We start from the raw sequence: 14,109 nt of genomic DNA, 5'->3' as shown, positions 1-14,109 counted from the left end.
CACAAGGAACCACAAAGGCCTTTGAGCATGCGGTTTAATTTTTTTTGCCATAACAGTGCTGATGACAACCTGCTTAGTTAGCAGAAACCATCAACCAACCAGTAAGACCCGCGAGAGCTTTCAGCCCTAGCTATCGTTGGATTCTGGATTCGCATCACCAGGCAAACAACTCGTCACAAGTATGACATTTGCTGACACTGTCGAGTACTGGAAGTACTGGAACACAACGGCCTACATTTTTGGCAGACAAAGCAGGAACTTCCCCTCAATGTCAATGTCTGCAAGAAGAATACGAGCTCAACAGCCCCTCGAAAAGATGCAGGTGAGGGTAAGTATTTCCTGAAAGGCATTTATTTTTATTTGCAGCCTCGGGCCGAGGGTAATTCAAATGCAAGAAGCTCTGTGACCCATTTCATTTTCCCCAACAAATTGAACAGTGTAAAGACATTTGACGAACAGACAAAGACTGATTATGGATGGCAACATCATCAGTGACAAACCTAAAAATATTGTTGAGCTTCATTTTTGTATGCAGTCAAGGCTTATGGAAGAGTGAGAACACAACAGGACAAAAGGAACCTTAGAGAGGGAGGGAAACACCAATAGCAGAGTTGAAGGACAAAATATAGGGAGACTCAGACGAACAATGGGTGCGGGGAGGAATGGGGGGGCAGAGGAAAGGATGCATGGGATGGACGGAATGGATACAGAAGGAAGTTAAACAATAAACTGGGCTATCACGGTATTTCTCCATACTTAACAGAGAATTGTACAATTAGGTGTTTAGAATGTAACAAATTCTCAAGTTAAAAAACACTTTCTTTCACCATTGACAACGGAGGAACTAAAATGGCAACGGGGGGTGATGGGAGGGGGGAGTGTTTACATTGTATCAGTATTTTTTTCAGGAATACAGTATATGACAATGGAGCAATGATTTTACATTGAGGGAATTCAGTGACTCTTTTGTCCTGCATTATTCCCAAATCAGTTGCTCCTGAGGTAAATTTGAACTTTCAATCACAACCTGTTTTCCACCTTCATAAAAAAACAAAAAACCGGCTCTACGAGCGTGGCTTGCAAGGCTTAAGGATGAATGGCCTGCAGAGAAAGCTTGTGTAAGGGTTACCCGAAATGAGAGCTCAGCTTCCATGGAAAGTAGGTCACTGTCAAATGGGATGAGGTGCAAACCAAAGTGTTTAACGTGAGAAAGGTTGCCATAGACACCCAGATCCTTCAGCTGTTTCTCACAAAGTAGAGATCCCCGTGGCACAAACACCAAACTGAACTCCCGACGACCACTGTCCCTCTCCTCCCTGCACACAGACACCTTATATTAAGAGCAATTCCAAACAAATTTGTTAGTCACACACTGAATCAAAATATCAGTTGCCAGGGATATCCACGTCATTTTATCAAGGCGATATACAGGGTGAGTCAGAAGTAGCGCCAAATTTCTGTCAGTTGATTGTTTGTTTGCCATTTGTATTACAGTGTACAAGAAGGTAGAAATAAATGAATGACATGTTTATCTAACCATTTATTCAAGAAAAAAATATTACGGAACTGGACCAAGCTGTTTTACTTTCAATTTTCAAAGTGCCCTCCCTCGTGATTGATGCACAATTGCAGCTGAGCAGGCACAGAGCGGCACACACGTCTACAGAGTTCGATATCAATTTCCTCAAACTTTGCAGTGATTTGAGCCTTCAATTCCTGAATGGTACGAGGCTTTTCACGATAAACAAGGTCTTTCATGGGCCCCCAAAGAAAGAAATCTGGAGGTGTAAGGTCTGGGGAGCGTGCCGGCCACTTGATCGGACCGCGGTGGCCGATCCACTTTCTGGGATAAAATTAATAATCTGCAAGACAATTATTAACTAGAGGGGGAGCACTCGGTAGAGTGCAAAACCTCCGCCGCCAATACTGCTGGGTCACTTAAGTGAACCTGATATCCTATTCATTGTAGGTCAAAACGGATCAGACTCTACTGAACCACGATTGAATAAACTAAACTAGATCGACGTGCATGTAGAAATGCCAAAAAAATAAACTCGAAATTTTTTTGAAAAAAAAAAGGTGCAAAATTTTGTTTTTTGGGGTTGGAAATCACTTAAAACATGAAGAAATGCAAAAAAAATTCTAATATTTTTTCAAAATGGCCACCATAGCGGCCATATTGGACTTTGGACCAAGTCCAAAATCTAATGGCATGATCCTTGGACCATACCTAATCCCCCCACCAAGTTTCGTCGAAATCCGTCGAGGAGTTTTTCCGTAATACTGTTCCCAAACAAACAAACAAACAAACAGACAGGGGTGAAAACAGTAACCTCCGTCCATCTTCGATGGCGGAGGTTAACAACATGACTTCCCAGAAAGAATCTGGCAGCCGAAAAAACAGAAATCGGGCGCTACTTTTGACTCACCCTGTATTTTATGATACAATCTGGAAATGAGGAACTCGAAAACCAGCCATTATTGAAAATCTTAATCTCGGAATTGATCCCAGTAATTCCAGCAAACATCCCTGACAGCCGCCGCAAGAAAAGACAATTTTGCTGTCATTCCAATGTAGTGTTATTGCATCACGAGGCCTAAGCGGAAGGGAAGCTGGTAAAGATCCTTGCAAAATGTAAAGATTGTGATCAATTTTATATTTACTTCACCATTTTGGCTTGGAGGCCACTCAGACAAGTATCAAATTACAAAGGTGGGCCGGCCAGATTACGCTGCAAAGAGCATGTCGTGTTTTTGAGTTGGGATATCCAGGGCACTAAAATGTATTTTAACCTCTGAGCTTTTCTACACCTGCCAAAAACATATCCCTCCCTTTCACCTTCAAATAGTCTCAAGCTATAGTGCATCTCCAAGCATTCTTATCCTGCTATTTCCCCTTCAGCCCACCTTGTCTGGTGACCCTTTGCCCTCTAACTTTTCTCTTCCATGAGCCTCGATGACAGTATAAAAATAATTCCATCAATATTTTGTGAAATAGCAGAGGTCAATTGCAACCATGATACGTGGTCGGACAGAGTTCAAAAATCTAATTGAAACTTTGGCACACCAAAGCTAAGATTTTCTATGAAGGGTATGGCAGTAGCCGAATAAAAGTTAATTGTAGAAAGTTCATAGAACACCTTACCCCACAGAGTCTTGAGGAAAAAAAAGGATATGGGCAGGGTCTGTGAGCAGCAAATTTGATTGGTCGAGATGATGTAAAATTCCGTAATATTTTGTCAAAGTACTGCTAAACGAGAGGGTTTTGAAAGTGCTAAAAAGGTGATTTGTGTTCTTTCAGTGTTCAAGTATGTATACAATTCAATTGAAATAAAATAAAGTTTTTAAAGGTTGAAGGAAAAAAAAATGGGAAATTTACCACCGTTGATGTAGCGGCTTTTACACCACCTTATTTAACACGTTATGCAAGTTATTTGTGCCCGTTTGTGTACTTTATGATGTCGCTAAAAACAGTAAGTTTCCTGTTTGGAATGATTTTCAATTTTGTTTGATTGTTAGACAGGAAGACAGAGTAAAAACATTATCTCACTCTCTCGAGGCACGCACAACAGGGACAAATTCAGAGGCAAATAATTGCTAAACTGCAGGTGCGTTTTCCGATTAATGTTCAAAATACAACATTCAATTGAAATTAAGTAGTTCCTCGATCACAAACTGACATTTGTAGACAAAGACAGACGGACAAAGTGAATTGCTTAACTCTGCTTTTTGTTTGGCGTGTGCGGGGTAATAACCTAGAAGCCTACCCCCAAACAGCAACACTCTCTGTGTAATTAATTTAAGTGTCTGATGGACTTTTCAAAATTCCATATCTTAGTTAAAAAATAAAATTGGTGTAGAGCACGAGAGGATCAGATGTCACGTTTTATCCAATGGGAATAAAATAATTTAAACCGAGCAGAAAACTTTCTTCTACAGGGTGGCCATAAAGCCTGGAAACAAAGACGAATATACATAATAAATGTTTTATTAACATTACAATACATGACATGTTTAACGTGTTGTCTGTCCCTCATGAGAAAGGCACAGTTCAATACGCTGTGCAAAATTTCAATGAACGCGGTGCATTAATGCAGCATTTCCATCGATCCCTGCACATGCATCCATGATGCGTTGCCTCAGATGATTTGTGTCTAATTTTCACTGAATCAACCTGCGCCTTCAGCATACCCCAGAAGAAATAATCAAGGGGGTTCAGCCCTCGCGTCCACTCAGCAGTATCACCTCAACGCGTTCGTCTTTCGTCAAGGACATCTTCAAACTGTAACAGAACAACATATTATCTATGTTTACAGACTTTATGGCCACCCTGTTTATAGTGCCTTCAGAAAGTATTCACACCCCTGGACTTTGTCACATTTTGTTGTGTTACAGCCTGAATTTCAAATGGATTAAATTTAAAATTTTTAATCGCCGATCTACACAAAACATCCCATAATGACAAAACAAAAACATGTTTTTAGAATTTCTTACAAATCAATTAAAGATGAAAAGCTGAAATGTCTTGCGACAATAAGTACTGTATTCAACCCCCCCCCACCCTCCTCCAAAAGTCAAAACTTTGTAGAAGCACCTTTGGCAGCGATTACAGTTTTGAGTCTTCTTGGGTATGTCTGTATCAGCTCTGCCCATCTCAATTTGAGGATTTCCTCCCATTCTTCCTTGCAGATTTGCTCAAGCTCTGTCAAGTTGGATGAGGAGTGTCGTTGAACAGCAATCTTCAAGTCTTTACACAGATTCTCAATGGGATTAAACTCTGGGCTTTGGCTGGGCCACTCAAGGACTTTCACATTCTTGTTCTGAAGCCATTCCAGTGTTGCTTTGGCTGTATGTTTGGGGTTGTTGTTTTGTTGGAATGTAAATCTTTGCCACAGTCTCGGTTCTTATGCACTCTGAAGCAGGTTCTCCTTAAGGATTTGCCTGTATTTGGCTCCATTCAATGTTCCCTCTATCCTTACAAGTCTCCCAGTCCCTGCCACTGAAAGGCATGCCCATAGCATGATGCTGCCACCACTATGTTTCACAGTAGGGATGGTGTTAGATGGGTGAGAAGCTGTGCTCGGTTTCCACCAGATGTAATGCTTTACATTCAGGCCTAAGAGTTCAATTTTCATTTCATCAGATCAGAGAATCTTTTGCCTCATGTTCTCAGAGTTTTTCACATGCCTTTTTGCAAACTCAATGCATGCTGTCGTGTTCCTTTTTCTCAGGAGTGGCTTCCGTCTAGCCACTCTCCCATTAAAGCCTGGATTTGTTAAGTGCTGCAGAGATTGTTGTCCTTCAGGAAGGCTCTCCCATCTCAGCCTAGGAACTCTGTAGTTCTGTCAGAGTGGTCATTGGGTTCTTGGTCACCTCCCTGACCAAGGTCCTTCTTGCCCGGTTGCTCAGTTTGGTCGGACGGCCAACTCTAAGAAGAGTCTGGGTAATTCCATTTCCTAATTATGGAGCTCACTGTGCTCTTGGGAACCATCAACACTCTAGAAATTGTTTAATACCCTTCCCCAGATTTATGTCTCCTCGCAATTATATCTCAGAGTTCTAGACAATTCCTTGGACTTCATGGTGGAGTTTCTGCTCTGTCATGCACTGTCAACTGTGGGACCTTATCTAGAAAGGTGTATCTTTTCAAATAATGTCCAAGCAATTGAATTGGCCACAGGTGGACTCCCATCAAGTTATGGAAGTCTACATCTCGAGGATGAACTAAAGATATTGGATGCATCTGAGCTCCATTCGGGGTGTCATAGCAAAGGGGTTGAAGACTTATCAATGCAAGACTTCAGCTTTTCATTTGCAATTATTTTGTCAAAATTTGAAAAAAACATGTTTTCACTTTGTCATTATGGAGTATTTTATGGATATTGGTGACAAAAAAAAATTCACAATTTAATCCATTTCAAATTCAGGCTGCAACAACAAAATGTGAAAAAAAGTCAAGGGGCATGAATACCTTCAGAAGGCACTGAAAATGTGTATTTGGAGTCTAGATTGCTCAAAAAAAAAAGACTTCTGACCTAATTTATTTTAGCTGGAGTTGGGACTGATGATGCTGCAGTTCATGACGGGGGATTGCTCTAGTGCATGAATGTTTGGTGCCATTCACACAATGTTCTTTTATGGATACAAAGTCAAGGCTCGTGGAGGAGCTAGAACATTGAACGGATCAGGATGTAACCGAACAAAAGCAACAGCAGAAAAAGAGGTGGGGAAGCACACCAACATCATGGTTGAAGGACAAAATAGAGTTAGACATTAACAAATAAGGGATGTGGGGAAGAATGAGGGGGAGGACGCATGGGGTGGACAACATGGATAAAGAAGCAAACTCGAGGAAGGAGAAACTGTAAATTTGGAAAGAGGTGGGCTTGGAGAGGGTTAACGGGGCTACAAAAGATCATGGTGCAGGATGGGGATTATCTCAAAGGGTGGTGAACAGCTGTCTTGAAGACGTGGAGGGAAAATGAGATTGAAGAGAATGTGGAAGTTTGTTCGACAAGTAGGAAAAACAGAGGAATGAATGATTGGAGGTAAGCAGCGATTCTGGATTTTGATTGTTTCACTAGAAGGGAGTTGATGGTGGACTACGTGTGGCCTGAAGAAACCTGGGGGGTGGGGGTAGGTGACAGAGTATGGAAAGAGTAGAAGGTGCAAGATCAGAAAGAAGGGGGCAGAGGACAGAGACCACCGACCTGTCGGCGATGTGAAATAGATTGGCCCATAGATTCAGCTTCTTCACTGGAGAGTCCAATGATCTTGAAGGCCTTGGTTTTCATGGTGTCAGGGTGAGCAAGGTGCGAGGAAGGAGTGCCAACCCAGAGGTGAGAGCAGTACTCCATCAAGGTCTTGTAGGTGAAAAGAAGTTCAGGCATACCAAGGAAGGACTTTACATGACTCAGGATGTCCAATCGGCGACTGGCTTTTGAAGGCAACTTAGAAATGTGGTTTGCCCAAGAAAAATCATAGCTGATAGCGAGGTCTAAAGGTTTGAATGACAGAACTTCAAGAGATTTCAGCAAAAATTCAGGTTACCGTTGTTGCTGCAATTTGTTTTGAATAATAGGAGAATTCTGGTCTGCTGGTAGCAAAAGGCAGATCACCCCATGTATCCGTGGTATTTTATACTAAAAAGCCTCATGAGGATTATCTTAAATGCTCAAGAATTGGGACACCGACCGAACCTACAGCAATCAGCATTTGTTTCAAAACAAGCTCTTTCAATCAATACCATGTTCAGATAATTGTTAGGTTCGTTAGCCTGCCTAAACAAAAATGTCCACTTGATGCATTGCATCGTCTTAAGGGGCTGGAACACAATTGTGGATAAAGTGGAGCAAAGTTCCAGCTAAGCTTTTGTCAGGTTGAATGTTGCAAGAACAATTCGCTAGTGGATAAGTCGCACCGATCACCATGTCGATGAAAGCAGTGATAAAGACAAAGAAAATACAAGTGCAATTTGAATTTTACCTGGAATTATTTATCCAAGATGGACACACATTGATTTTTGAATTATCTTTAGTGTTGGGAAGCAAGACATATAAAGCAATCTAATCATGCGTTTCCTGCTAGAATGAATCTGCTGATTATCAAAATGGCAGTGATTGAGATAACAAAGAGGGTGAAATGGCTAATGCTTATGAACATCCTGGTCAATGAAAAATCAGGGCCATTGAAATGTCCAGACCAATGGCTGCACGATATGGTGATGCTTGGCTGTCAAGGAGGAATAAAAAGTCTCAGGAGAAACACAAGTGTAGGTCAAATTTGAACCACTCTGGATTTTCATAATTGCAAGCAAGGATTAGGAGTGGGTGGAAAGGGGGAAAGGTCAAGTTTGGTTACCGAATATTTTCAGCCACAAGTTCCATCAACTCGAGCTTCGGCCGCAGCAGAAAAATAATGTGCTGTACATTGGCTGCAGGAAGTTGTCCCGAACGCAGTGCAAACATCTTGTCCACTTCATGTTCCTTTCAGCACAAGGTGACAAGTAAGAGTCAGGGACAAGGTTAAAGGGCATCAATACGAGCCATTGGTAAGACCAGCATCAGAGTTACCTTGAGTAGTGAGTATTCTGCAATGAGGCCAAATGGACCAGTCAGCTGGTCATCCCACACGATCGCCTGCCAGCAAACATAGCACCCTTTGAACAAACTTCATTTGCATCATTACCTGCTTCATAAGCATAATCATCCATTTGTTACTTGCAAAATCGAAGATTTTTCAAGTATATTGCTCAGTCGATTTTGTTATTCTGTCTGTTTGTCTGGTGCCTACAGGTCACAATTTCAAACCGATCTTCACAAAACTTCAGCACATGGTGGAGTTTGTCATTAGGAAGAAGACTACTGTTTTTGAGGTCAAAAGGTCAACATAGGCCAAAGGTCAACAACTGAGGTGAGATTTCTAAAATCCTCAATTTTTACCCGATTGACTTGAAATTTGAAGAGGATTTATATTTCAGGTCACTGAATTGAACCAGCTAATTACTTTTGAGGCCAACATAGAACAAAAGGTCAACGTGGGCCGCATTTCTGAAATTGTCAATTTTCATCCGATTCACTTGAAATTTGAAGAGGATTTCCATATTTGGTCATTTAATTCAACCACCAATCATTTTCGAAGTCAAATTTGTTTCACGGATTTTGCAAGTATCATACTATATGCACGACGTCGTCTTCTTGTTTCCTTATTACTCCTCTGTCAACATGGATGCTTTGCACATAAGATAATGCATGTCCATATCTTTGATCAAATGAATTAATTTGGGATCTCGATGGTGGTAACATTATGGCAATTTGCAAATAATTTATAAAAGAACATGGAAAATTAGTTGCAAAAGGAAACTTTAAAGTCAAACTCCACATGCATATTCTCGGCGGTGTAATGGTTAGAGCGTCCTTTCTGAGCTTGGGAGGTGAGTGGTTCAAACCCCAAAAGTCATAACAAAGCCTTTAGTTGTAAATTTGAAAAGTGGTATGTGTTGCTTCCGTGCTTGACGTTCAGCATTTAAAATTTTAGAGCACGGACAAACGATGCTGGGCAGGCATTGACAAACCACCCAGTGTAATCCTTGCCAAGAAACTGCTTCGGTAACACCAATACTCTCTAATGAATTGTACTTTTTTTCTTTTTTTTAAATTCCTTAAGTATAAACTTGACAAACTATTTTAAAGTTCATACGCCACCATCGGTAATGCCTCACCATCTAATGTAATCCTCCGTCCCTACCTGCGATATTTTATACCCCCCATTAACCTCACTGGACCTCACTTTCTTGCAAGCTACCGTAATCCCTCCCCACATATCTCTCCTCTTTTCCAATTTGTTCATTCCCTTGCTTGTCAAGTCCAGATGTGGCCCCACTGCCATGCTGTCTCTGTACGTTGCCTTCTCACTCTGTCACCTCACTCTTCAATGAGCCAAGATCTTGCAGCAAAAATAAATAAACCAGTGATGCGTTTAAAGAAATTGACTTTTTTTATGAAAACTGTTGTAGTTTTGAAACAACTGCCAATAATTAAAATTCCTATTCTAGTAGTTGCGATAACAGATGTGACGTTTCAGTTTGACGAATTAGCCTGGTGTTGGCTTTGTGGTTAGGGTGGCGGCTTGGGATCCTAGGGTCCTGAGTTCAAGCCCCATTGGCCGCTGAATTAATACACCAGGGGAAAGGCTCAGCCTGTCATCCTTCCGAGGTCGGCGAAATGAGTACCAGTGTGTACTGGTAGAGGGGCACTGCATCAGCGACACAGTCGCGCTTCCAATAAATTATAGCTACCCCAGCAGCTAAGCTGCCATATGCAAGAATAATTAGTTTGACGAATCACATTATTTATTTTTCGACAGGACCACTTATCTCCTTTATCCTCCCTCCCATCGATCCTTGCCTCCTGTTGATGTGAACTTTTGAAACTCCATGGGATCGGTGCATTGCTCCCTTTTGGGTGGTTGCTCATCTTCAAACCTGATGGAGATCTTTTCAAAATTGTCTTTTTTTTCTCGATTTGGACACCAGCCGCCACCCACCACCACCATCCACTACTCACAACCACCACCAGCTGCTACCCACTACCACCAGCTGCTACCCACTACCACCAGCCGCTACCCACTACCACCAGCCGCTACCCACTACCACCAGCCGCCACCCATCACCACCAGCCGCCACCCATCACCACCAGCCACCACTCACTACCACCAGCCGCCACCCATCACCACCAGCCGTCACCCATCACCACCAGCCGCCACCCATCACCACCAGCCGCCACCCATCACCACCAGCCGCCACCCACCACCACCAGCCGCCACCCATCACCACCAGCCGCTACCCACCACCACCAGCCGCTACCCACCACCACCAGCCGCCATCCACCACTCACTACCACCAGCCGCCATCCACCACTCACTACCATCAGCCACCACTCACAACCACCACCATCCGGCACCAACCACCACTCACTACCACCACCAGCCGCCACCCACTACCACCACTACCCTAATAGCGCTCTGCTGACGGCCAGTGCACAATCCGTGTGCCGACTACGTTACCAGGCCCAAGCCGTAGAAATATCATCAGGTCCGAAGAAGTGTCCATGACCCGTGGTACCTTACTGCCCGCACAAGCATCCAGCAAATCAAGGAACTCCCTTCGCGCCGCCTCCCGCAGCATCGCCAGATTGACTCGTCCGCTCGCAAGGTGAGCCGCGCTCGGCTGGCACACATTGGGCGCAGCCATGACGGACGCCGACTTGTGTCCGAGTTGTGGTGAATAATTAAACGGTGCTTCACAAATTACTGACGCTCCGTTTACATCACACACGTTTTACACGTCGGTTTCGATGGGAAATGCAATGATTCGCCAAAAAAGGGGGAAATCAGCCAAACTGCGCAATACTCCAGCTATACACCGTCAACAGACATTGCCACCACACGAGTGATTGGATTCACAAAGAAAGGCGAAACGCATCAAGATGATCGCTACCAAAAAGTATCAAATGGCAGAGGCATTCGTGGAGTTCACACGAGGGACTTTGTTGCAGGAGGAGGCCATTCGGCCCATCATGCCTGCTCTGCACCAACCGCAGTGTTGTCGCACATCCACATACGAGCTACCCGCTACCCGTTATACCTTCACACTTCGCCAATATCCCCACACCCCTCGATCTCCAAAGCATCCAGGTACAGGTGCCCATCTAAATCCCCTCTCAATGCAGGGATATTGAGAGGACTTGAAGGTAGTTTGTGTGTGGATGGAAGGGAGGTAGCGCAAGCATGACGGGCCGAATGGCCTGTTCCTGCAGCAAAGTTCCTCGTCCATCCTTGTAATGACAGACGTGTTAATAATAGGAGAGGTGATGACTCATCCGAGAAAAAAAAACAAGCTCAAATGAGCTAAGATCCTCGTCCTCTTAATGATGACGTCATAAAAACCAATATCACGTCATTGTGATGTATCAGGTTTGCGATAAATTATCTGTGCTAATGCCCGGCTTGATTCCCGCAAACAAAATTCAAACAGCTTGCCTAGTTTCGGAGATAATGGGATAGGCGATTTCCAATTAGCGGCGATATTATGACGTCAACTTTTTTTTTCTCGTAAGAATTTCCAAAATCGGAGATGGTTACTGCCTGCGCGTGGGCTTTCTGCATGTACATGGCAAGTTTCACGAAGATCCGATGAAAACTCTGGGTTGTGAAACAAAAAATGTCAAAAAATAGGAATGACGTCATAAAAATTGATATGACGTCATAGTGATGTATCATATGTGCGGTAATTAATCTCTGCTAATGCCCTGTTCGATTCCCGCAAACAGAATTCAAAAAAACTTGCCTAGTTTCGGAGATAATTTATTAAGGCGATTTCCATTAGCGGAGATATTTTGACGTCATAACTTTTTTTCTTGGAGGAATTTTCAAAATCCGAGATCGTCACTGTCTGCGCAGGGTATTTTTACATCTAATATATATGCCAAGTTTCAGGAAGTTTCGATGAAAACTGTCGGCTGTGAAACAAAAAAGTCCACAAGAACAACAACATGAGTAAGACTTAGAGATCCTCCACGAGGATCTAAAAACAAGCGTGTCCAGTTTTAGTGTAGCCTCCTCTCGAAGTTGTGTTATTATCTTGCCAAAACGAAGTTTTTGCAAGATATGTTAGTCAGCTTGTATGGTGTTTTATTTATTTATTTATTTATTTTGTTTGTTTGTTTGTTTGTCTGTAATCACGAATAAAAAATTCTGCAGAGCACAGTTATCATTGGAAATTTTTGTAACTTCGCATATCAGAGGCCTATAGAGGTCCCTTTCAGCGCATAAAATTTTGAAGGTCAAGGTCAAAGGTCAAGGTCACTTTGTCGCAAATCAGGGGAGTCGACGAAACCATTATTTTTTGAGTAATTTTGATCGGATCGTCTTCAAACTTCATGGGAATATAGTTCATGGTCTGGCGCTCAGCTGCTTAACTTTTGGTGGCGATTGGCCTTGACCTTCATTGTTAGCGCCTGAGGTCAAACATATTTGACCCCAAGGTCAAATTTTCAAGTTTTAGGAACCATATCGTGTAGTACCTCAAATTGAACACCCCGATGAGTGCTTTCTAGATATGTCAAGCTTGAGACATTATGACGTCATTTGGTGACGTTATGAGGCAAACACATATTTTTCATGGTTAATCTGTAGAACGATTCTCATCGGAATCTCTCGTTGGCAGATATTCCTCAAGGAGTCGCTCCTGGTGGATAGCAGCTCTGTTCACCTCAGTGTGACCTTAAAGAAGTCACACGTGGTCACCTTTTGGCAAGATACGGGTCACCCTGTGGGTGACATTGGTTTATTTGTTTTTTTAATGGTGTGTTATGTCAGTTTCTATTGCACGTCCCGTCTTTGTCCCGGGATGAGTGTAGTGTATGTTCTTTTGTCTGTCCTCCACCTATTCTTCCCATAAACGTTTTGAGAGCTTGGACATTGAGCAGATCAATTAACTTCAAAGGCTTGAGAGGCTTCGAACCGGAATACCCTGCACAGGAGATGAACACTGAACTTCCATCCTATCTCAAGGAAGCAGAATTGAATGCTTCAGACCCCAGGACATGAAGCAATTCTGGCCGCAGAGGATTTCGTGGAGCTATAGGCTACAACATAAAGTGGAGTCTCAATCAAGCCCTGTTCTGGTCAATTTGTAATAAAAGGAAAATGTGGACTCTAAGAATGCGACACCGCGTTGGAGCCAGGAGACTGTGAGTATGGAGCGACCAGGTGATATAGCGAGGAGGACCTGCGAGATACTAATGAGGAGTCACGAGATGCTAGCGAGGAGGAGCTAACAGCTAGATCAGGGGTCGGCAACCTTTCAGAAGTGGCGTGCCAAGAGTTAACTTATTCACTCTTACTTAAGGATCTGCGTGCCATTGATACATTTTTAACATCAATAATAGTCCTTCTTACATTTTATCATTTTTATTAATGAATAAATTAAAAGGCAGATCTTACCCTCACCTTCCCTTGCTGAGTTCTCCAATCTCAGGCTCTTAGTTTGACACTTTAAGCAGGACACAAACCTCTGAGTATTCAGTTGTTAACCGGATCTAGGAGCGATAGACAACTACCTTCATATGTGAAAATATCTGTTCACAGAGGTATGTAGATCCAAATTCTGAGAGCAGTGAAAATGCCACTTTCTTTAAACAGTCAAACTTCACAGGCAGAGACTTCCAACAGGTCAAGATAGAGACCCTGTGACCTCTCTCTCTCTCTCTCTCTCTCTCTCTCTCTCTCTCTCTCTCTCTCTCTGTCTCTCTCTCTCTCTCTCTCTCTCTTTCTCTCTCTCTCTCTCTCTCTCTCTCTTCCCTAAACTTTCAGCCCCATAACCCTGATATTGTAACTCGATGAGCTGCATTTCAAAATCCTCAACACCGATCCACCGAAACTGTCAAATCCATGTCGCTGGTATCAAAGTTGTCTGGTTTAATTAGGAAGGAAAACATCAGACCAAAACTTTGGAAATCTTGAAATCTGACAAAAATTCTGATGCGAGTCCTTGCATATACATTACCATCATGGCAACACTGATGGCGCAATGTGTTGATAGTTCATTAA

At 42.8% G+C, this 14,109-nt stretch overlaps 1 protein-coding gene across 1 annotated transcript in view; it reads right to left on the bottom strand.

Moving 5' to 3' along the window:
• The window catches only part of VPS33A (VPS33A core subunit of CORVET and HOPS complexes), a 34,403-nt gene extending 23,536 nt beyond the window's left edge, over window positions 1-10,867 (bottom strand). Inside the window, exons 1-4 of the mRNA XM_085878510.1 lie at window positions 10,622-10,867; window positions 8,073-8,138; window positions 7,861-7,985; window positions 1,130-1,316 (exon numbers count right to left, since the gene is read on the bottom strand). Coding sequence (XP_085734636.1) covers window positions 1,130-1,316; window positions 7,861-7,985; window positions 8,073-8,138; window positions 10,622-10,750 — 507 coding nt within the window. The 5' untranslated portion in view covers window positions 10,751-10,867. The remainder of the gene's footprint in view (window positions 1-1,129; window positions 1,317-7,860; window positions 7,986-8,072; window positions 8,139-10,621) is intronic.
• Window positions 10,868-14,109: the final 3,242 nt, after the last annotated feature.

This window comes from Eptatretus burgeri, chromosome 4 (genome assembly GCF_056783735.1).
Source record: "Eptatretus burgeri isolate ZD-2024b chromosome 4, Ebu_testis_v1, whole genome shotgun sequence".
NCBI classification, from domain to species: Eukaryota; Metazoa; Chordata; class Myxini; order Myxiniformes; family Myxinidae; genus Eptatretus; species Eptatretus burgeri.
This window is presented reverse-complemented; position numbering and strand designations above follow the sequence as displayed.